General features: G+C 36.8%; 1 protein-coding gene across 4 annotated transcripts in view; it reads right to left on the reverse strand.

The window, feature by feature from the left end:
• Window positions 1–25,615, reverse strand: part of Ahi1 (Abelson helper integration site 1) — a 150,308-nt gene that overhangs the window by 62,669 nt on the left and 62,024 nt on the right. For 3 of the 4 annotated variants that reach the window (XM_059272670.1, XM_059272671.1, XM_059272673.1), the window contains 3 exons: window positions 23,852–24,051; window positions 16,248–16,274; window positions 5,317–5,437 (listed from right to left, as the gene is read on the reverse strand). In XM_059272670.1, coding sequence (XP_059128653.1) covers window positions 5,317–5,437; window positions 16,248–16,274; window positions 23,852–24,051 — 348 coding nt within the window. The remainder of the gene's footprint in view (window positions 1–5,316; window positions 5,438–16,247; window positions 16,275–23,851; window positions 24,052–25,615) is intronic. The other variant, XM_059272672.1, reaches the window with a different exon arrangement.

Raw genomic sequence — 25,615 nt, forward strand, 5'->3', positions numbered from 1 at the left:
TGCCAACTCTGATGGGCTGAGAAAATTCTTTGAAGCTTAATTTACTTTCCTTAAAATGGAAAGTCCCTTTTAACATCAGCTGTGTTTATTGAGTCATTCTATTCCTAATTTTTGCCAAAATGTATTTTTCCTTTGAAATGCAAGAATCATCATGTTTCCAGCTTAGATGTAATCCAAACCCAAGTTCATAATTAAAAAGATAGGAAGATTAAATGAATAAAGTTACTTTATCTTGCTTGACTTATCTATTTAATCTGAATTACATTTAATTTAAAGAAATGATATGAAAAATACACTCAATACATAAAATATTCTCTTTGAACAATAACTTGTAGAGATGATACAAACACTGCAGTGCCAGCAACAAAAATGTTTGATGGTTTTTCTCCCCTATCTACTCACAACAGTGACTGAGTCTCTTATTAAATAATCCACACTTAGGATCTTGGTATGTGGTCCAGACTGGTCTTGAAGTTGTAGGCTCAGCTATTCTTCCCGCTTCTGCCTTTTGAGTGAGTGGGACAACAGGGATGGACCCCCCAGGTCTACTGTCATGTTTTAAAACCTAGCTCTACAGTAAAGACTTACCAAAGTGGCTAAATGGGACCTAGATTAAGACAAAACAACGCAGAATAAAATTCTCTCCAGAGAGCTGCTGATTTCACTAGAGATCAAATACCACATTACACAAAAAACCCTAATAAATGGCAAGCACAATTCTATCTAAAGGTCAATAATGTGAGTTCATTAATAATCAAGAACTAAGATCTCCTGCTTGACACCTCAGTCTCAAAAACCATACTTTCCCCAAAAGTGAAGTTACTATTTTTCTGGAAAACCTGGCAAACGAAAGTGACCATACGCTACTGGCAGAGAAGCGGCTAGAAGCACAACCTCTCCCAGGCCCCTGAACACAAGACTACTGGATCTCCCACACGTGTGCCCTCCTTAGGGACTGGCAGTCTGCATGGTGCGGGTGATGCACTGAGTTAGAAGACGTACGTGGCTGACAGTGGGTGCATGACTCATGGCAAACCAGTGTCCTGCTTCTCAGATTCACTGTCAGTTCAGGGAATGGTAGCTTTAAGCTCCTGGAAGATTTAAATGATTGTACTCAGCATGATTCATGGTTAACTTCTACAGAATTTTGTTGTGGAGTAAATGAAGATACACATAAACCACTTTACATGCTTATGTAAATACAAGGTGCTATTATTTGGTATTTCCTCATTATAGTAAAGAAGTATGAAAGCAATTTTGATTTTCCAACTTAGTGGCATATAGGTTTTATAAGAATGTCCTTATGATTCTCTGGATTTCCTCAATGTCTGGTATGTTCCCCCTTTCAACTCCAATTCTGTTAATTTGGACCATCTCTCTGCATTTTATTTAAGTTGCTAAGGGTTTCTCAATCTTAATGATTTTCTCAAAGAACCAATTCTTTATTTCATTATTTATTGATGATTTATATTATTTTTGATGATGTTGTTTTTGTGCCTATTTTACTGATTCCAGCCCTGAATTTGAGCATTTCTCATCATCTACTTTTGGGCATTATTTCTCCTTTTTGTTCTAGAGCTTTCAATTGCACTGTTAACTTACTAATTTGAGATCTCTCCAATTCTTGAAAACAATTTTTAAGATATAGTATAGCTTGCTCACTATATCATAAAGCTTTTATATAAGCTATAAGCTATAATTTCACCTAAAGTGTTAGAATTCCATTAAAAATTCCTTAATAAAGATATAGTTTAAATTTTAAAAAGGGGATTTGGAGAAATAGCTCAATGAATAATACCTAAACTAAGTATTTCATGGGAGCTCTTTCCCACTTTAGCTTGTCTCTTACATAGATATCAGTAATGCTTTTCAAAAACCTATTTTATCTCAAAACAGATGATATACTTTTCATAGTCAGGCTTTGGTAATTTTATTCTCTATAGAAAATTAAAAGTGAACTCCTTGGTTTGGTATAGTTTCCCCCCACCTGTCTTTGGGACAAGCACCTGAAAGTGCAGCTGAAAGTGGAAGTGCAGGGACATGCTGTTCAGCAGTGGAGATGGGGGTGAGGCAGGAGAGTTCTGTCTGGATGTGCAGCCCAGGAGCCTCTTAACTGTTCTATGCTACTGCTTTCCTGCAGCATTGTCTTTAAACCTGCACTTCCAGAATTTACGACACTAACTTCATTTTCTACAAACTCAATGTCTCCTCAAGCTCAGCATATGTTTCTTGAAGGCAGGGACTGTAATACTTACTAGATGACCTTGACAGGCTACAGCAAAGAGTCATTTACAATGATTTCAGAATAAATAAGGAAATATTTTACAAGGTTTAGGATTATAAACCACGTAAGAAAGAAATGCTTACTTTTCTAGCAGTCCCAATTTCCTAGAACTTGCTTTGAGTAACTAAGGTTAACATAAACTCACTTCAGAGTACAGACACTAGCATGCAAACACTTTTATACATAGTCTAAAATGGAAAGTCTCTCTCCGTGAGTGCTAGTGGGCCTATCCATTACAACTCTGGACAAATAGTTTTTCCTTATACTAAAAATTGCAGGGCCTGCATATTTCATCTGAGTTTTCAGTTAAGATTTCTATTCGTTTGTGTGTATGTGCGTGCGTGCGTGCGTGCGTGTGTGTGTGTGTGTAATATGTATATATACATATAAATATATGTTAAGATTTATTTTATTTTTAGTCATGTGTGACTGTGTATGTGTATATATGGGTATGTGCACTTTTGAGTACAGGGACATGTGGAGTCCAGAAGAGGGCACTGGATCCCTGGAGTGGAGTTACAGGCTGCCTGGCATGGGTACTGGAAATTGAACTCAGGTTCTTTGCAAAAGCAGTATTCGCTCTTAAGCACTAAGTCTTCTCTCCAACCCCCAAGATTTCTGTTTTTAAATAGTATATGTATTTATTTGTTTTGGTGTTCCTATATTTCATAAGATTTGTATAATTAAGAACACTTATTTATCCACATTAAAACTTATTTGAACATCAGATAAGCAGTACATTTTTTCTAAAATATTTTCATCAATTCTTTAAGAATGACAGACAATGCATTTTGATCCTACTCACTGCAACTCCTCCCCCTGTCTCCTCCTACACAAACCCTAGAATTACAGAATTTTCAGACAGAAACCAAATGCCTCAGCTGCCTGTAGGGTTGAGAAAACTGAAGCCTGAAGACATTGCTCAGGACTCTACAGTCAACCGCAGCTGGGGCTGGCTAGGTCTGACCATCAGTCTACCCGGCTGTGAGTGAGGATTTCCTCCAGGAATCTTGTCTGTTTTTTGAGACAAGGTTTCTCTGTGTGTGGCCGTGAATGTCCTGGAACTCACTCGATAATCCAGGTTAGCCTTGAATTGAAGAGATCTGTGTGCCACTGCCTCCTGAGTGCTGGGATTAAAGGTGTGTCCCATCATTGCCCAGCTAGTGGTCATTTTATCACTGATCACATATTTTTGTTTTATTATATATAATACATATTATATAAGAACTTCCTAGGAAGGATATGACTTAAAATGAGGTCAAACATATTAGTGACCAAAACAAAAGTCAGGTGTAGCCACGTTACCTGTACCCTATGGCTCTTTGGTAATGTCTCTGAGATAGTATACCGATGAATAGATATTCATGACACAAATATACAAATTCATAGAATCCACTGCTATGAAAGTTTAAGGTAAACGGAACGACTCCCATCTAAGTTTCTAAAGTTTACAAGAGTCCCTTTATCAGACCCAGTTGTGTCTCTGTTCTGAGTCTTTATTGTTATCTGTTTCTGTGATAATCACTCTTCAACTCCAAGAACCTTCCCATCTATCCTTTCTAGTCTTTCCCTCCACAGAACATGAATGTGTTTACATTAGCTATCCCGTATTGGCTCACAGACATAAAAAGCTTCTCAAATTGATTTAAGATAATACAGTAATGCAACCAGACACTCAACATCTATGCCCTTGAGACAAAGTTTCTTCCCAGAAAAAAAATTGACCTCAGCAGAAAAACAGTAAGAACTGATGGACAAGAGAGGTCCCTTCCTTTCTTGCCATTAAAAGGATAACCTTTAAACTCAAGCCAAATATTTCTGTGAGGCATAAAGAATAAAAGTGTGATGAGTACTACATGGTACACTTTCCATAATAAATAACAGTGATTGATATTATTGCTATAAATTCTAGTGGACATCTGGAACATTAGAAATTTAAAGCTTCTAAGATGGGACAACTTAGCTATTATAGTGATTTGAAATTAGGATTTCAAGTGTTTTTAAACTGGGCACACAAGCATGTTTATGATGTAGATGTCAAATTTGTAGAGCACCTTACACTTACGAAATGTCTTCATGTCACCTCAAAGGAAGAGTTACCTCACCAAATACCATTTCCAGTTTTGTAATAGAAATTCTAACAGGAATAATAAAAGCAAGGATTATATGTAAGATTTCTAAATCTAAGTGTTTCCTCATTAAGGTATATAATTTATATAGAGATTAACAGAACTTCTATAATGATAAATTCCACATATTTTCACAGAAAAGTGTTATGGTCCCCAAATTTCTGAGTAAATTATGTTCAGCTATTGAAGCTAAAATTTGTGTATTAGTCTCTTCATCACAGATAAGTACTTTGTGATTTTTTTTCAGTTCTTGATTAAGTAACTTGGTAGTAGGTAGAATATTGTAAAAAAGTAGCTAATGAACAGAAAGTCATCCTTCAATTCAATGATTATCATTTCTCATAGATATTTTTCTTTAATATTCTTTGAAGACCTTACTCATGTGCATTTAAAACAGTCTAAAATTTGCAATTTTACAATTCATTTCAATTCAGTAATTAATGTAGATATTTCAAGTAGACTTTTTGTATATTCTATTAACTTGAAACTTGAAGGTCTGTGATATCACTGTGATATCCCACCAAAAGGCACATTATTTTGGCTTTATATAAAATTTACAAACAGTTAAAAATAAAATTATCCATAAGCCATTATTCCTTTATTCAACTGAAAAGCTCAATCAGATTTAATATTGTACATGTTTAAAACTTCTGGTTTTTCAAGTTTTAAATGATCTCTTTAACAGCATATAAGTTCAAGGCAGTTAATGTTAAAGCTATCAATTCTGAACTTTAAAATCATTTCTATGACTTTAGGAAAAAAAGAGAGAGAGCATCTCTTTGTCAAGTGTGAAAACTGACCATTAGATTGCCAGGAGTGTTTTTTTCTGAATAGAAATAAGTACATTCATTAAAAAATAGCATTGACACTTAAAAGAATATGCAAAGCAAGAAAGCTGCTCACCGGTCTGCGGGAATCCAAACTGATGGATAATCTCATCAGTGGTCAGCACAAATGACTGTTTCACCCTCGGCTTTTTTGGAGGGCCTGGTGGTGGTGAAGTCACTGAGAGATTTTTGTTGACCTGTAACAGGAAAGGCAAATCAGAAAGCACCTTAGATTTCCTGGGTTACTGACGCAAAAACTGGATGAGCAATATTTGCTCAGTATCTGAAATAGGACACGTAACAAATCGAGGGGAGTGGTAACGACTGGGATGGCTAGGTTTACAGTTGGAAGACAAGACAAGTTTTTAGTAAGGAAGGAAAATGATGGCTATCAAAGTAGTTGACCTTTCTGATCTACTTATTCTGCAATTGACACTATGCAATAATTTAAAATACAGAGATCCTGACTTTCAAAGAAATGCAAAGATAAAGGTGACTCCTTGATTGCTTTTAAAGAAGAAAGAGTTCAAATGTTTCCTACCCACATTTCTCTAGTATTTTAGTAAACTAGCAGAGAAGTCCTTTTTTGAAATGGAACAAAAAACGCCTGTGCTACCCATGTTTCTATGTATCGTGATGATAGATGTAACACACTACAATCTAACTTGGAGTGAGAGAGTTTCCATGGCATAAAAAAATCTTTTTTCTTAAAAACTAAACACAGAATGACTGATTAAAAATGATTGTCAAGCAAAATTTCTACAAGTAAATATAATATCCTATAACATGAAAAATCTACCATGATTGTTTTGAGTATAATAGTACCAAGAAATTAAATGTATAACAAGTGAATTTTTATTTGAATAACTCATTAAAACAATTAAAAAGTTTATTAGCAAATTTATCTTAGAAATTACAATTAATTTAAGGAAAATCTAGTCTAGTTCATTATGAATAATTTATTAAATATTTTTCTTTTTTTTCATAAAATGTGACCCTTTTTTTTTTACAAATTGAGATAGCCTGAGTTTAAAATTCATTGCAAATAATAACCTTTGAATTAACAAAATGAAATGCAAAGGTAACACTATATATAAATATTAGTATATGAAAATGTTTTTATTTTATTTACATTGCTATGTTATCTCATAAAACATTTAAAACAAAACCCTTTTATGGTATGATTATGGGACTTCACACATGCTCGGTAAGTGCCCGACCCGGGAGCTATATTCCCAGCCAAATATTCTTCAAAATAATTAGAAGGAGTCAAAACCACATCAGTGTTAACTTATTACCAAACTGGAAAAATTCTCAGGATCCATTATTAAGCTCTAGCCAAAATTAATACACTTTAACTATATGCTACTAAAAATAACAAAGAAAACCTTTGAGCTTTATCAATAGTCTATAAATGGAGATATCAATAAAAGTTCTATTTGTGATTTAATATGAATGTGCCAATAAAGGTGATATGGAATTATATTATTCTATTTACATGTTAATTATCAAGTACTAGACAATACAATAAATAGATTAAAGAGTGCTGGTGGCATTTTTTAATGGCAGGGCTTTTGTCTGTGTTATAAAAAAATCAAATACTTCTATCTATAAAAATAAACTATAAAGTGTGATACAAATGTCATACTGCATAAGTATTAGGTATCAGTATCATCCATCAGATAATCAGGCAAATCTAATGTAGATGATGCATTAAGTAATTATTTCAGAGTTCTTTGTTTTTAGTTGAAGTTCTACATATGAAAATACATTCATCACTTAACTAATTAACCTCTTGTTAGAGCCACTTGTCAGTTTTACTTTTGTATTATTGGAAATTATTTTCAGACATGTTAAACAGTGTATCTAAAGTGTGATACAAATGAACAGGTGTATAGTAGGGTTTTAATTACATAATTCTAAGTCTATAGCTACGCCATGGTTCTGGATATATACATGACGTGTCTTTCATAATCTTCCTCTTTAGAGCTTCATCTGTGCTAAAGCAAAAATGAGTGGTAGAAAGTTAGAACAGGGTGCTTAAATGCCTCTGCTCAAACAAGAAGACTCAACACTCTTTTTAAAATACATTGATGTTGTGTGTGGGGGGAAGCACAATAATTACGTGTTTTCCCTAAGCAATTTTTATGATTCTGATCTTTTTTGACATCTTTTTTGGATACTATTCAAATGTTAATAAAGTGTTGAGTAGCAACATTATAGAGCAGGTAACTCAATTTATAAGATTTGAGATAGCTATCAATTATTATTGGTGGGGATTTGAAATTAGAAGTCAAAAGATTTTCAAAGTGATCTGACATATATTCAGAATTTCACTTAGAGGAAGAAAAATAATAATAACCATTAAGTAGAGTGAAGCAACATCTGTTTCTGAAAGAGATGCTGTGGAAAAGATTGCTTAATAACTTCACAACAGCAGAAAGGTTGGCTAAGATAGTCTGTCCCATCCCCATCGACCCTCTTTTCACAACACACTTTTCTGCTTGCTTCATGCAAAAACCACAGTTTGCCAGAGTCAGTTTAATACCTCCATACTGGAGAAAGCTAAAAGCACAAAATTTGAATAGAATTTATCATAAGGAAAAGGGAAAAAAATGCCTAGATCCTCTGCCAAGTTAGTTATAAAACTGTTTTCCCTGCTCTTTCAGGCTATAAGCAGCTTCATGTAAAACATGCAAGGCTCATTTTCCAGTAGTGGGTTAATCCTTGTTAAAAATCTTATTGCCCCAACATAAAACTTAACGCAAAAGATTAATCACTCTAATAATTATTTCTCTTTTAGTAACTACAATTTAAAACCCCTAGGAAAGATAGAGCACTCACTTCCATGCATATTTACAAGTCTAATCACATCAGCCAATTTTAGATCATATGCTACTTTTACCAGAACTAGAACTTCGTGAATTTTCAACCTTTGGTGATTCTTCAAAAATTGGTTTAAAATTAAAATTGAAAATACACTGACACTATCCTGTTAAAGATTCACAAATTCATGTCTTCCCAGACAGCTGCCATTCTTCCATCTCAAAACATGCATTCTAAGAGTAACTGTGTTGCTTTGGTTTGCAGGACAGTGAGCTGTATAAAATGAGGAGTTTATAGTATTTTAAGGAAAAACCTGAACATGCTCTAAGGACTCAGATGTTTTCTTTAGAGGCCAGGACAGAGAAGTGTGAACTAGTTGTAGTGAACTGAATGGAAAGTTTACCGTAGTTAAGTGCAGGAAATCCTTGCTCTCTAACCTCTCAAATGAGTGCATTATACTAGTACAACAAGAATTCAAATGTGAAGCAGTCACTGAGAAGCTTCCTTTTATAATCAGGGTTGTCTGAGCCTGGAACAGATACCAAGGATTTGTGGTTCATAGATTACTGATGGGATACACCTACAAGAAGTTCAAAATTAAAGTGAGTCTATTCAAACCAGTAATACAGCAATATGCCTCCATGTAAGGCAACCTATCTCAAGGCTTCCTGGTTTTCTCTAAGTCTTTAACTCCTTTCTCTCTTAGCGCTTTGTCCTGCTTCCTAGGAAACCTTTCTCACCAATGGCCCGGAGTCCTTACCTCTAACCTATGAAACACTACACTTCTTGAACCCGCTCCACTTTCTCATCTCTCAGCATCAGAAGAAGGGACGGCTCTGCTCAAGGCTAACACTTCAAGTTCTCACAAGCATCACGGAGGCTTTTCCACAGTCTACACAGAAACTCTACACAGTCCTGTCTACTTAGGACAAAATAAACAGTAAACCAACAAAAGCTCCCCCTCTACTCAGGAACTCCCACAGGCTTCATTGAAAGAAAACTTCTTGGAAGAACAACAGAGAAGTAATACCTCACTCAGCTCACTTCAACTGAGCTCGTCTCCACACAGGTAAAATGAAGGACCGAGCTCAGCACACTGTTTAGGACTCTTGCGATCCACCTCTCCACTCACTTTTTCTTTTTTCCTGCCGTGCCTCACACCTACCCAGTCGTCACCCGTTGTTTTTTGGCTGCACCTACCTCTTCTTCCCTCATATCACCTCACCCCAGAGTTCCCCTAGGAAGGAGCATTTATAGAATCACTTCACGTGCTCTCTAATTCTGTGCTCCTTAAATCTATGAAAACTTGTCCTGGTCCTAAGTACAGAAGTGACCGAGTCGTTCCCCAGGAAGCACTGCCGCTCTTTCTCAGTGGACCAGGCAGGAGTTCTCGCCTCATCCCAGACTGCTCCTCACCTCCACATAGGCACCACCAACTACCACAGCAGGCCCTCCACCCAAGCCGGTCTTCCACTTATCTTCAGATCAAGAAAGACTAATTGGTTCTTAGCTAGTTTCCAAATGTCAAGAAGAAAATATATTTTTAAAAACTTTGCAAATAACTGAAATCAACTCTTAAAATACTATTCTACTCAAATCAATCCTGTCTTTTTTATGATGAACATATACAAATAGATGGACATAGTCATTATTTTTACTTTTTTTTAGACATGGTCTGTGGTGGTATTGTGTTCCCCAAAATATTGTGCACCCTAATAAACTTATCTGGGGTCAAAGACAGAACAGCCACAATATTAAACATGAGGATAGGCACACGTCTTTAATCCTAGCATTCCAGAGGCAGAAATCCATGTGTTCAAGGACTCATGCCTTTAATCCCAGGGAGTGGTGGTAGAAAGCAGAAAGGTATATAAGGCGTGAGGGCCAGGAACTAGAAGCATTTGGCTAGGTAAGCTTTTAGCTGGTTAAGCTTCAGGCTTTCAAGCAGTTCAGCTGAGAGCCATTGGGAGGAGGACACAGAAGCCTCCAGTCTGAGGAAACAAGACCAGCTGAGAAGTTGGCCAGGTGAGGTTAGCTGTGGCTTGATCTGGTTCTCTGATCTTCCAGCTTCACCCCAATACTTGGCTCCAGGTTTGTTTTATTAATAAGAACTTTTAAGATTCATGCTACAATGGTCTCATAGTCCAGGTCTTGAATTTGCTATGTAGGTGAAGCTGGCTTGAACTTCTGATTCTTATGCCTCTACATTTTGAGTTATCAGTAAACTCAACACACACACACACAAAAGTTAAGGTCTCTGAAATTTCTACCATTTAGATATTTTAAAAAATATATTTTTGGTAAATAATGCATTTCAAGGTAGTTCTGACTAAAATATACATCACCAGTTTACAGCATTCTCCTCTCTCTCTCTCTCTCTCTCTCTCTCTCTCTCTCTCTCTCTCTGTGTGTGTGTGTGTGTACATACAGGTTCATGCAGGTGAGCACACATGCATGCACAAGGCTATGTGCAAATGATGGAGAACAAGGGCAGAAATCAGGTGTTTTTCAAAGAAAGTTAACGTCCACCTTACGTTTTGAGCCAGGGCTCTTTACTGAGCCAATGAGCTCCAGCTTCCCTACCTCTCCTGGGCTTCCTAGTGCCCAGCATTTCCATGGGTGCTGCCCATATTAACTCATTGGTCACCAGACTTCTGTGGCATGCATTTTATGAATGAGTCACCTCCTCTGTCCTTTTAATTTTTTTCTCCATATTCTTGTGTTAACCACAATCTATGGCCACAATACCCTTAACATGCCCAATCTCATCACATATTAACCATAATAATTAAATTAAACTTGACTATATTTTATTAATATAGGATAAAAGATGATTATTTTTGAAGAGATGAAAGTTCCCTGGCTTTAAGCTGTTACATAAGAATGTGGAGAGACAGATATGCAAAAACTAGAAGTGAAAAGAGTCTTATAAAAACTTAATACTTATGTTACTATGATTTACAGGTTAGTAAAAGAAGAGGGGAGAAGTGAAAAGATTCTTTTGAAGTAATTGATGATCTAATATTAGAAAAAGATATGCAGAATTAGTAATACATGAAGGCAGAAGCAGCCTATTTATAAAATGTGCCAGGTATGTCCTCAGACATATTTATTTCCACATTTCTTTTGTGGAATAATTGTTTATACTGTGTAAATTTATGAGAAATCACACAAAAAAATACTTAATGGAAACAGATCCAGGCAAAAATCACTGCTGATATACTTCAACCCAATTCTAAGCAAAGGAAAGCACAAGGCAATTTGTAAATTACAAATTCATATGAAGAAGTTCCTGGACTATCTTAATTCAAAAGAGCCTAGCCCACACTATCACACGGGAATCAATCAGATGAGACGCTCTCCTCTCCCCATCATGTAACCTGCAGCTGCACCTCTACCTACCTTGTCCCGCCAATCAGGAAAACTCCCTTCTCTGAATTCAAGACAGTTCTTCTGGGAGGACTTGTGCTTCCATGCCCCCCCCCCAAAGAACTTCATTACATTAATTACCACCTACGTGGTCCATTATCAATGGCTAAATTACCACCGAGTTATTCACAATAGCAAATAAACAGACTTCAATATCCGTCAATTCTTCTCGTCCAGTTCTTACCAAGGTCCTCCCCAGTATAATACGACACACACTTTGAGAAGACTGGCCCACCTTTGCAATCTGGCATCTTTTTCTGTTCCATTTTCAACCACTACTAATGTGTTTTTGTGTCCATTTAAGAAAAGTAACCAGAGCCATTATCTTCCAAATACAAAGGTCAACCCTGCTCTCTCTACCAATTCTCTTCACAGCACATGGCAGCTAAATACTCCCCTTTGTGAACTGGAGTTCACACAAATCCCCTTGACTTGCCTTCCCAGGTGCCACAGCCTCATCTATGCTGTCTCCGTAGGAGCCCTGTCCAACTTCATAAGCTCTTTTAAAAAGACTTTGGCCCTTTCCCTTCTGAACACAAGACTCACATAGCCATTATCCACTTCGGTTATCCTCGTGCCCCAAACTCTCCTTTCTACCAGCTGCTCCCTCCATCCTTCACTTAGTAAAAACCACCAGTGGCATCTCCACAATTGCTGAAAGCCCCCAAACAGAAGATGCCCCTCATTTCTTTCCTTTAATCACACTGGATATAGTAGAAGACCTATCTCCAAAATATATGGCTCCAAACAATGAACTAAACATTATCTTAAATCTGTTCACTATTTGCAACTTCATGCTGTTAGTATAGGTCTACCCAGAATGTGTTCTTTTTAGGAACAGTGTAAGTATCTGCTGATCACTGTGTTTGCAAGACCTTACTCTGCTAACATCAATTCTTCTATTCACCCTGGGTTATTTCTCTAAAACACACTAACTCTTTGTCGTGCTGACAAAATTCTTTAAAAGGCACACACAATCTATTCCTTGTCACCCCTTTAGCCCTGTCATAAAGCCTTGATTGCCTTTGGCCATTCACTACCCAGTTATGCAAAATACTGTTTTATGATCTCCAAATAGTAAACCATCTTTATCCCTAGTTTAGGATTTTAGGTCTTGTTAAATGTTTCCCTCTGGGAAGTCTTCCAGGATCCTTCTCTAGAGAACAGCCCCCGCCTCTCCAGTCATTCTCCATCCTAAAAGCTTATTTTGTTCTCTATCAGTTATTATCCTAAATTACTTCATTCAGTTTGCCTTCCTATATATAATAAAATGCTTTCATTAATGCTACATCCCAAGCATCTTGAAAAATATTGGTAGGCACTATAATATTTGTATAAAGATCTTAGAAAGTGCTGGGTGGTGGTGGTGGTGTACGCCTTAATCCTAGCACTGGGGAGGCAGAAGCAGGCGGATCTCTGAATTCACGGCTAGCCTGGTCTACTGAGTGAGTTCCAGGACAGCCAGGGGTACTTAGAGAAACCCTGTCTTGCAAAAAAAAAAAAAAAATATCTTAGAAAACTATCTGAGCCTTCAAAATTGTAATCATCAGGCTGAGATTTAGAAGAGAAAGAGACACTTATTTTTATCAAGCACTTGGTGAAACTTATATAGGATGAATATGTAAGTGAATGCAGAAACACACTATGATGTTGAGATTAATGACCAGTGACAAGGGCGACAAGAGACCACACAATGAGGCAGGAAGAGTCTTTAAAATAAGTGGCACTAGGACAACTGGAGAGTCATATGCAATGGCATGCAATTAAACTTTCAGATCACATAAAAATTAATTAAAAATAACCACATATCTAAATGTAATAACTAAAACTGTAAAAATTCAAGAAGAAAATATAGGAGTAAATATATAAGACATAGGGCTAGTCAATGAGACTTTGTATATGATACAAAAATATGGACAAAAGAAAGACGATAAACTAAACTTCACAAAAATGAAAACGTTTTTTCTTTACTAAGAGCACCATATCAAAGAGTGGGAAGAATATACAAGTGGCATAAAACATTTGTAGAAATTACATCTGAAGGACAGCTACACATTACATATGTGTGCATGTATGAAGAACAACTAGAAGTAAATAATAAAAAGACAAAATAAATGGGCAAAGAATTTCAACGAACATTTTTCAAAGCACATAGAAAAAAAAATACACCCCCAAATGCTCAGCATCATTAGCCATCAGGAAAAGGCAAGTCAAACCACAACAACAGTGTCATGCCTCATCCTCTAGGGTGAGGAAAATAAAAAAGAATTCAAGTACTGGTGAAGATGACAGAGACTAGAATTCTTACACTTTGTTGTCAGGTTCTAAAATGATTGACCCATTTTTAGAAAGGAGTTTGAGAATTCCTCAAAATGTTAAAAATAGTCATCATGTAATCCAAAAAATGACCCACTCCCACACAAATCCTAGAGAAATAAAAACACAAGTCTACACCAAAATTTGTTCATACAACACAGGGTCCTGACAGTGTGAGTCTTAAAGCTAAGAGGTAGAAACAACCCAAATGCGGATAAACTGATGAGCAGGTGGGAAAAGGCAACATTTGCCTATTTGGCAAAAAATAAAAATAAAAAATAAATAAAAAAGGTCGTGCTAATGCACAGTATAAATGGGGACACCTTGAAACCCTTAAGTAAAGAAGCCCGGCATAAAAGGCCACATACTAAAGCCAGGTATGGTTTATATGGCTCATGCCTATAATCCAAGCACTCTGGAGACTGGGACAGGAGGATCAAAATGAGTTTAAGCCCAACCTGGGCTACATGGTGAACATCGGGGCATCTTGGATTACAGTGGAGAATGCTGTATAAAAATAAAATGAAAACCCCAACTCCTAAACCCAGAGACAACACACTATATGATTCCATTTAAATGAAATTTCCAACATGCAAAAATCTACAGAAAGCACATTAATGGTTACCATGAGTCTATATGAATACATGTTATGTTTATGAACTGGAAAGGGCAACTAACAGATAGTAGGTTTCTTTGGGGGGGGGGCTTACACTCTGTTTTGAAATTTATTATGATTTTTGTATTATCATGTATGATGTATGTAGGCACACATGCAGCACATTGTGCATGTGGAGGCCAGAAGTCAGGTTTTTAGAGTTAGTTCTTTACATGGGTTCCATGGATCAAACCCAGGTCATCACACTTTGGTAGCACATGCCTTTACTGACTGAGCCATCTTGCTTATTATATCTTGTTATGCCATGTTCAGTTAGTATCCCTGGGAGGTCTGCTCTTTTCTGAAGGAAAACATAGGACAAGTGGATGTCTGGGAGAGGGGAGATGGGGGAGGCTGGGAGGAGTGGAGGGGGGAGGTAACTGTGGTTGGAATGTATTTTATGAGAGAAGAATAAATATTCAAAGAGGTATTATGATGTGTGAATTATATCTCAATAAAAAGCAATTTAAAATAGTAAATAAAGGTATTAGAAATGTTCATCTTTCCTAATTTTGATTTCCAATTATGTAATTATATCTTGATGATATTCTACATTTGTTGAATGCTAGGGGTACAAAGATGAAAGATGCTACAATCACCCTCAATGAGTTTCAGATTACTAGAGGACATTCTCTATAAATACTGGTCAGATGTATACAGAACATCGGACTCAACCGACATTCAGACAGCATTACAAGAGAAGGATACAGCACACATTGAGAGAGAGAGAGAGAGAGAGACAGAGACAGAGAGAGAGAGAGACAGAGAGAGAGACAGAGAGAGACAGAGAGAGACAGAGAGAGACAGAGAGTAAGGAAAGGAAAGGAAAGGAAAGGAAAGGAAAGGAAAGGAAAGGAAAGGAAAGGAAAGGAAAGGAAAGGAAAGGAAAGGAAAGGAAAAGAAAGGAAAGGAAAGGAAAGGAAAGGAAAGAAAAAGGAGAGGTCATGGCTGGTCAGAACACTGCTACAGTTTTATATATACCACACACTTAAGAAGATTTAGTAATCTTGGAGCGCTAATCACTACAACAATCATTGCTATCAGGAACAAGTTTCCTGAACATCTGCAGCCAAGTCAGAATATAGCCTGTTCTCTTTCCCCTCCCCTTCTTCCTTCCCCTTGTCTATATTCGATATCCGGTGGACTTGTGATAATTAGGTACAAGTGTGATGGGTCCTGACTGATACCGAGCAGCTCAGTGATGGGGCAAGCTTAGTACTTTCTGGCCTATCTTACTCCATGTTCCTGCTATATGGATGCATATTCAACAAACTCCTTTCTCCCTCTGGACTGACACTGTCAAGATCTCTTCTAACCATTCTAACTCTGGATGTCTCATCTTCTACTATGTGACACATAACTCTATTTAGTAAATGACAGACTGTCTATCTAGATGAATTCGGAAAGTGTCAGAAGAGGAGGGAAGGATGTAAACAACTGTTGTTCTGACTCCTTAACTGCTTAAAGGGCCTGTGTAAAAACCGGCTTGCTTGTAAAAAGCAGGTGCCTGTTGTGTGCTGGACCTGTACTGAAATTACATCCCAATTGCTAGGATTCTGGATCTGTAAAACTTTGAGGCAACTTGATAAAAACTCTTCTTAATGAATTCTGGGGTCCCAGTATTCTAATTTTGGTAAATTGGAAGTTCAATAAGAGAAGTACACATGGGGTCAATTTTTGTAGATGCTGTCAAGTCTACAGTGGTGCATTCCAATTCTCTGGTATATCAGAAAAGAAACTGTAATTTTAAAGTTGACTTCCTGGTAATAAAAACTACTTACTTTTGCAGCACAGGATCGTATCACCTCCTAAAAGAAATACAGTACAATAAAGAAGTATTCATAATTTTATTTAAATAAAGTATTGACTCTTTTCAAAACATTAAGATGTCAATCTTCTAATAACCCAAACCAATATTTGAAAGTTTCTTTATCACCCTGTTTTGTCACTCTGCATTCTTTCCAAGGAACTCCAAACTCTGAATTCAAGAGACTTAATGACATTTTATAGTAAGACCAGCTCGCCAATGCCAAAGGCACTGACCAAAACTTCTGAGGGCCCAGTTTTGGTTGTCTCAGGAAAGATTTGTCTCCTTAATAAGCCTGGCATAAATATCAAAATTCTATCACAGAAATAGGCCAAAAAGACAAACTCTGAATTAGCTGAAGTATATAATTATTACTATGAGTGAAATCAATGCCTATAATTTTCAAGTTAGCAATTTTAATCTGATAAAAATCTCATAAATACTAAAGATGGTAAAGAATTTATGACAAGTAATTTTAAAAAGCAGAAAAGGGACTGCTTATAATTCATGGGATAAGTCCATAACTATCAGTTTTGAGAAAAAAATCAATGAATAATGGGTAAGTAGAAAATCTGCTACTATAGAGACAACAAAAATATTCAACTCCAACTAGAATTTATCAGCACTTATCATCAGCCCAGTGTAGTAAAACAAAAACAAAAAGCAAACAAAAAGAACACCAACAATTCAAGTCCAGAACAAACAAATGAACAAAGAAGCCAAGGAGAAAGAAGAGCCCTGGGTTTTCCTTTCAGACCCTGCATTTAAAGGACATAATAAGTCAGTGTCTCCAAGGAGAACTGGGGCCCAGTTTCCTGGCCTGGCCTCAGGCTACTCCTCTGTGTGAATTCCATTGCTCTCTAGGCTTCAAGTCCCTCCTGGAAAGGGAGGGTACTAACAACCTCAACTATTCTGAAGTGTTTGAAGATTAACTATAACAAAGCATGTAAAGCACTTAGAAAAGTACCAGAAATACATTATAACAAGAATTGCTAACAATGAAATATATTACTTATCATTATACTTAACTCTATAGAATGAATTGCTATGCAATAGAAAAAATTTAACTTTTTCCAAAATGGAAATAAATCATTTTTAAAGTCATTCACTTTTTACTTCTGTGGTTCTACTTGGCAAGCATCTCTGTGACCACAGAGCTGGGCTCAGGTTTATGTGAAAATTGGAGCAGTCTCGAGTGGTCCAGCAGCTAGAGAGACAGGTCTGCCTGTCATCTGAAGATGTTTTCTCATAGATTCAGGTCTATAGATCAACTACTTGTTGGATGGGTTAATCTTCACAGGTACCCAAGGTTCTGAGCAACTGTGGATGTAGGCATGAAGGCAAGTCTCTGAATCCGAACATTCATAATGAGTGTACCTGAGAGGCCTCACCTGGGCTGGAGAATGCCTTTAGGTATTACAGTGGGAGCAGCTGTCAGATCTGCCCACTCTGAAACAAATGACTTCTAGGATGACTGCATGACAGTGCTCTAAGGATGAGATCACCATCCCCTCCATGTCCTTTCCTAATGATAAACACCTAGTAAATGCCTGCTGAGACAAATTTAGTACGTAATTTAAACATATACAAAGAATACCTTGAACCTGAGTTCTATTAGAAAACATTCTTGGTTGAGTAACAGAAGGCTATGTTGTGTTATTTATCTTCTATAACTAGAAGAATCTATAATGAAAATGGTATTTGGAATCCACTAATATATAATTACAAAAAACATGAGAAAAGACATCTTGACAAAGGGTAGGAAATCCTACCAACCTAAATGCTTATAAAACACACACACACAAAAGGAAGCTACTGTAGGGTAAGAATACATCTTACTTCATTCTTATACATATTGCTTTATGTACAGACTGAAAGAAAATGAATCATACATAACATAAAAACAAAAGTTTAGTAAAATTTCTCTAGGCAGGAAAAATAATGTGTTTTGTTGTTTTTAAGCCACAGGCACTGGACAAAGATTTATTTCCAAAGGCAGCTTTTATATCAACCCAAGGCATTTGCGTTCTCTAATTTAAAAGGCAACTAACTATGTGCTCAAAGCTGAACAATTAAGAACATAGAAATTTTCTTTCATAAAATTATTATTTCTCCTGTCTTGGATTTAATTTCTTAAAAATACTTTTTTGACGTTACTTTTCTTTTACATTTATTTAATTTTCTTTTCCATTATCTGACGATATAAAATGGTATCAGAAAGCATGCCACAAGAGCTAGGTACTTCAGGAGGTCAGTGTTCAGATTGAGTGAGGAGGGTGTCACTGTGTGTAGTGCTTAGTGGTTCCTGTGTCAACAAAACCTTGTCACACATGGTACTAGACAAGAGCTCCTTTTTAAATTTTTTTTCTACTGGAGATGCATTTTTTTCCTAAATGTTAAAAAGTAACATATCTATTACAATTCCTTTTAATATGTGGAATTTGATTGGCTATAGTAAAAACACTAAAATATGTAAGAACCAAAACACTGAAACAAATAACTTAAAGTCGTATGTTCTTAATTTTAACTAAGTAAAATACAACATAAAAAACAAACAAACAGAAAAATCACCCTCTACTCTACTTTCCAACTGGATCTAAAGCCAGCGAAGAGTGTGCACGCACCCTGGTACACCTTCTGAAGAAGGAGAAAGGGGAGGGGGAAGGGCAGCCAGGACTAAGGCTTGCAGCGTCATTCCTGACAGGTTTGGTGTAACAGAGGTCAAGGTGGGCACCAAGGGAGGAAGGAGAGGGGAGAATATGTACTAAGAGCCAGGCTTGGTGCCAACCGAAGAGAAAACAACAGCCAGTGAGCTGCAGAGCTGGTCCTCAGGGAGCGCCAGGCTAACACGATCTAAAGGACCAAGGTCAGAGATGATCCATCCTAACACTTCCTTTAGAAAAAGTGAGCCTGGGGACCTACACTAACAGCGATCACATGAACAAAGCACCTCCTCCTTCCCATTTTCACTGTGTTTCCTGGTGACAACCGGTTCTTTGGCACTTAGGAGTAAGAGAGAAACCTCAAAATATGGTTATGGAATATTGATTTCCACTTGGAAGTTACAAGCTTATTTCTTTTTTTTTTTTTTTTTTTTTTTTTTTTTTTTTTTTTTTTTTTGGTTTTTTCGAGACAGGGTTTCTCTGTGTAGCTTTGCGCCTTTCCTGGAACTCGCTTTGGAGACCAGGCTGGCCTCGAACTCACAGAGATCCGCCTGGCTCTGCCTCCCAAGTGCTGGGATTAAAGGCGTGCGCCACCACCGCCCGGCTTCAAGCTTATTTCTTTTATCTATTTCTCTGAGGTTTTACTATTTTAATGTTAAGTGTGTGTGTGTTATTTTACAATCTAATAAGACTTTCTTTAATATACTTTAACATTTTCCCACATATATGTATGTATATATGTATCATGTTATATATACACACATATATACATTTATATTGATTAGACAGAAATCTAAATATATTTATATCTGGGGAAGAATTACTAATTTTAAGACTAGTAAATCTTTCATCCATTTGCATAAGAGAAATATTTGCCAGCACATACTCTCAGGCTTGGTGTGTGTGTGTGGTGAGCAAGTACTCTGTCACTGAACTTTATGCCCATCTCCCTAGTTAGTAACTGTTTAGTTAACTTCTTGGTCAGTTTGCATGGGTGACCTAACACGTAGGTTTTTCAGCTAACTTATACTTACATTTCCTAACATTATAGTTATTTTTCCCTTCTGAGGTATCTAGGTTTATGAATTTGCATCACAATATTTATATTATTTCAGCTTTATGATGTAACTACATATCTAGTGAGACAAGAACTGTCTTAAGTACCACCTGTTCTTTTAGCTGGCTCATCTGGAGAAGTCTGAGAGTAGCAGAAACACCTCTTGGCAGGTAGCTACCATTTATATTTACATGGTTTGGCTCTTAAAATGACTAATCAATGACATACGCAATAATTTCATCCGCACACCTCTGTTCTTATCAACAGTAGGAACTATCATTATTATACTATGTCTTAGCCAACTGAGAAAGATTTACATTTAGGATCTTATTGAATCTTAAAAATTCAGTTAAGGTGAGAAGTATTAGAATGCTCACTTCTACAGAGGAAAACTGGGCTTATGTAATGTACTCGAGAGTCACGAAGCAGGCACAGGTTAGAACCTGTACCCCTATGCCAGTGCCTAAGCCCTTGGGCCGAGAGCTACTCACCACTCTTCACATGTATTCTTAAGCATGCTGCTGACATTAGTTCACCATCTTCTCTTATTAACTGGGTATTTTAAGTACCAACTTTTCCTTTTACCATTTGCAATGCAGAGATTTTTAAAATTTGTCTTTGAAATTTCTTTATTTTTATCTTATCCAGGGTATCTTTTTAAATGAAATTCTCAGACCACCTTTTGACTTCATTAATTAAAATTCTGATTTATTCTATTTAATAAAACACAATCTAAATTACTGTTTCTAATGTTTTGCCTATGTTGCCCTTTTCTTATTAATGTGCACAATCGTGTGTGTGTGGGGGGGCATATGTACATCGGTAGGCAGATGTGTACACCTCTGTGTGTACATTTGAAGATCAGAGGTCAACATCAGATTTCTGCCTCTATTGCTCTCCATCTTATTCTTTGAGACAGGGTCTTCATTGAACCTGGAGCTCAGTGATTGGCTAGACCAGCTGGCCAGTGAGCTCTATGGATCCCGTGGTTTCCACCTAGTCTGTGCCGGGATTACAGACACACACACCACACCAGCTTAAATGTGGGTGCTGAGGAACTGAACTTAGGTCCTCATGACAGCAAAGCAAATACTTTATCCACTGAGTCATCTTCCCAGTCCTGAAAGTCCCAGCGTCCATTTCATGGCACTCTTGTTTTAAATGAGATGATCATTTCTCCATGAATGCCAATCCATTTTTACATTCTGACTTCAGTCTGCCCAGTAGGTTTTATGTAGCTCCATAGATGAGTTTCACTTAGAATACTAATAGCAGTTAGGGAGCTAGCAATGGACTGGGGAAGAAAGGGATCTTTCAAGGAAGGGGAAATACGGCATTATAGTGGGGAACATAGAAATCAGAAAAGGGGGGTTAAGCGGGGTAGGAAATGGGAGGACAAAGACAAGGGGGCAATTGGGAGGAGTGGATAACTAGCACTAAGGCCTTTAAAACAGCCACATGGAATCCTACTATAGAAACTTCCTAAAATATATACATATATATCAATGGAGTTCAGATGAGGTTACCGTAAAATGTGGGGAACAATACAATACCCCAACAGACATCATAACCTTCTAAATAAAACTTCCAGTACCAAGAATGAGTTGTATTTTTTGAGTCATGACCCAAACTTATTTCTAATAAATCAACATTATGTAGTTCAACTGAACTCAAGTGGAATCTGGTATCCCTTTGTCTAGTTTTTATTGACTGTAAGGGCAATTTATCCTGACATACTTAATGTTGTTGGCTATTCTTTTCCCATTAAAGTCTATAAGTTTGGGCAGTACTTTCTTCTGCTTCTATTTTTAAAGACTTCTTGGTCATTACAATAGTTTACATGCAAAATTATACTGCATCATTTAGCACAAGCAGAACCTCACCTGTCACACACACACAAATTAGTTATTATAGCTTTTTATGTAGAAATTCTTTTAAAATAATAGAGATTTTGTGCATTACCTATGCTTGCAAGATCTATAAAACCCGTCTTTTAAAAACAAATAGCTGATAGTAGCTTTGTTTATAAAACAAGGATACCAACCACTGTCGTGCCAATGTTACACATCTGCTACACTAAGAGTCAATGTGAACACTTCATAAGTGTATTCTTTTTTTTTTTTTTTTTTGGTTTTTCGAGACAAGGTTTCTCTTGTGTAGCTTTGCGCCTTTCCTGGAACTCACTTTGGAGACCAGGCTGGCCTCGAACTCACAGAGATCCGCCTGGCTCTGCCTCCCGAGTGCTGGGATTAAAGGCGTGCGCCACCACCGCCCGGCTCATAAGTGTATTCTTAAGACTGACTAACATTATACAGTTCGTGTGTGTGTGCGTGTGTGTGTGTGTGTGTGTGTGTGTGTGTGTGTGTGTGTGCGCGTGTGTATGCACACTTACGTCACTGTCTAGAAGATCTGATACAAGCTGAGGTCACAATTTACCCTTGGTGTTCTGGGGAATACCTTAAATGTAGTAGGTAATCAATAGTTACTGAGGTAGCTGTTTTATTTGTTCCAATATCGCAAGCTACACTTGGTCATCTCTTCCTCCAAAGGCAGCACACAAGTGTAGGGGACAGGGGACTGTCATAGGCAAAGCCCTGAGCAGCACATTATCCTCCATGGTGGCAACAGAGCAGTGCCCATCAGAGAACAGAAAGGTAAAGGGTTAGGGGAAAATGTCAAAACAGGGAAATTGGAAAGATAATTAAGGGTATTGATTCATGTCCTAAAAAGGAGGACAGGAAAGAATGGACAGAAACAAAATATTAAACAGATACTCTATAGAGGGGAATCTATAGGAATCCAAAATTTTCCCTAGATCACCCACCTATACTGAATAGTGAAAATTAGCCAAGACAACCTAGGACATAAATATGCTAAAATCCATCAGAACTGCCTTCAAGGAGATTACAGTGTAGATGAGGGACAAAATGTGGGTGCACGACGCTCTTACGTGCTAGGGACTGAACCAGTCTAGCTGTTCTCAACAGAGAGTGCTCTGACCAGCACCTGGAAACTTGCCAGAAATGAAAAACTCATGGACTAAGGCAGACACAGGAAATCAAAACCTGCAGGAACACAGCCTGGCCACGAGAGCTCTACTAAGCCCGCTAGATGACTCTGATAGACACTGGTGCTCCAGAAACACTCAGACTTCAGCTGTCAGAAAGATTTTACAAGGCTTTGAATGCGTGGACAGAAACATCTTGTTTAAACATTACCTGTTCTCTATGAAGTAGTTTCATAGTAGTTCTCAACATGTGAGTCATGACTCCCTCAACAAACCTCTTTCTCCAAAAATATTTACAATACATTTCATAACAGTAGCACAATTACAGTTAGAAAATAGCAATAAAAATAATTTTATGGTTGGGGGTCACCACAAAATGAACTGTATTAAATAAAGGGTCACAGCATTAGGAAGGTTTGGAACCATTTCTCTAGAAGTTTTGGCAGTGAGAATTCATAGGACGAGTGTCTAAACCTAACAGCCCTACCCTCCATGATCCCATCATGAAGTGCTGACACCATGGTTTCTCTGCCTTTTCTAGTAATTACATCATATGCGTGTGATACGTGCTAGGTATGATTATTTGGTTCAGAACCCTTCCTTATTACATCTTGAGCTGGTCTTTAAAGAAATGTCAAGTCCCGATAGCTTGAGGAGTTGACCAAAATTTAGTCTGTATGCTGTAAATAACGACTTCAGAACTAGCACTTGGAAAGAACTACATAAGAATAAGAAAACCATGTTTTAGGTTAACTACCTTCCTCACATTAATCTTGGTTGGCATGGCAAAGGAAATGGTTTTAAATTTCCAACGATCATAAACAAACAAACATACAAATAAATAAACATACTGTGACAGTCTCGAGCCTCTGCTTCACAAGCTGAATCTTCCTTGATGAATTATTTTCAGTGTTGACTAATTCATCAATCTGAAAAGAGCCTTGAGGGGGCAGTTTAGGACAGGTGCATAAGGCATCCTGACTTTGATGTATACCAGGCAATGGGGGTGTCCCATTATAGCGTTTGAACATTTCAGCCTCTTGCTGGGCTACTGAAAAGAAAAAAGAACCGAAAATTAGTTCAAATACTCACAGCAAAAAGACAATCAAATACATAAGTCATGAAATGGTAACATTTAACAAACGGTCAGAAACGGAACAGTACATTTTAATTGCTAGGTAACAAGAAGGAAACATGACTGGCAAGATAAAAAATTACAGACAATATGAAATCAAGGAAAATTTATAATTTCACAATTTCATGCCAGTTTCTTAATTGAGCTTTGAAGGCAATGCAAATTGAGATGGGAGCCCAATACACAGTTACACACATACTTACATATTTCAAATGCCTAATGATGCAAAATGATAAAAATAATCATTCACAAACCCATGTACCTAAACCCATTTTTATATTTTTATCTCTTCCAATTTTATACATATGTCTATTATATGTAAAATATTACAATGCAAGTATAGTTTAAATTTTTCTCAATTTAAATACAAAAGATTTCAAATTTTTATAACATAATTACCATTTAAAATGTTTTATAATACCTAAGAATTATAATTCTTAAACTTATTCTCCTGTCACTAAACATTTATAATGTTTTGTTTTTTCATGTCGTCGATGTTGCATGAAAAAGTACTTTCATAGTTGGCTTTGTTTCTTAACATAATTTTTGTTTTGGATTTAAATCCCTAGACAGACACGGAGGTGGACGTTTTCTGAGAATAGCTATAAACTATGGTAGCCAGTGATGAGACCAGCATTGCCACCGTACTTTATGGTTCATAAGATGCACTCAAATACACTCTCTCACTTGACTGGATAAATGAATCTGAAAAAAAATTAACCCAAGGAGAAAAATACATAAAGTTATCATGTAAAAACTATTTCCTTAATAATACAATATTGAAATGGAAGGCTTCCTAAAAATGACGAGAAAGGAAGGAAACTGTGTGTGCAAATATTTCAGAAAACCAAATTTATTACATTCCATAGATTATCCACTAGGATTATGAGAGTCAGAAAGGGCCAAGAATTACCAACATTCTTATGGAAAATAGGATCAACTTTGTTTCATGAACATTTAAATCTTAAGACAAATATATCCCTACAATGATAGAAATTAAAAAAGCAAATGACAGGCAATGAGTTTTTATCTTTCTGAATAAAAATGGAATAAAAGAAACCAGATTTACTTTCTTGGTTGAATTCACCAAATAATGAAGAAAACACATAAGAGAAAAAAGAAGGAACAGATTTCTTTCCAAGAAATATTTTTCTATGTAATGTAAGACAGGAGAGAAAACTGAGTCACCTAGGGAAGAAAATTTAAGAAGACATTTATTCCTTAATCCTAGGTTTAGATCTCTGTAATATCTGAATGAAATAAAAACAAACAAACAAACAAGCAAAAAAAAAAAACCCTCATAAGCCACTAGAGCTAGGAAGTGACTTCCTTTAGGCTGCAGAACATGAAAAGAATATACAAAACTTAACTGGCTGACTCCGATCAACAGAACGGAGAACCCAGCACACACATAGACGAGGAGTAAAGGTAACCGGGAAGGACAAACTTGTCATCCAATGGATATTCATATGAGAAAAAA

Source organism: Peromyscus eremicus, chromosome 8b (genome assembly GCF_949786415.1).
Source record: "Peromyscus eremicus chromosome 8b, PerEre_H2_v1, whole genome shotgun sequence".
Classification (NCBI taxonomy): Eukaryota; Metazoa; Chordata; class Mammalia; order Rodentia; family Cricetidae; genus Peromyscus; species Peromyscus eremicus.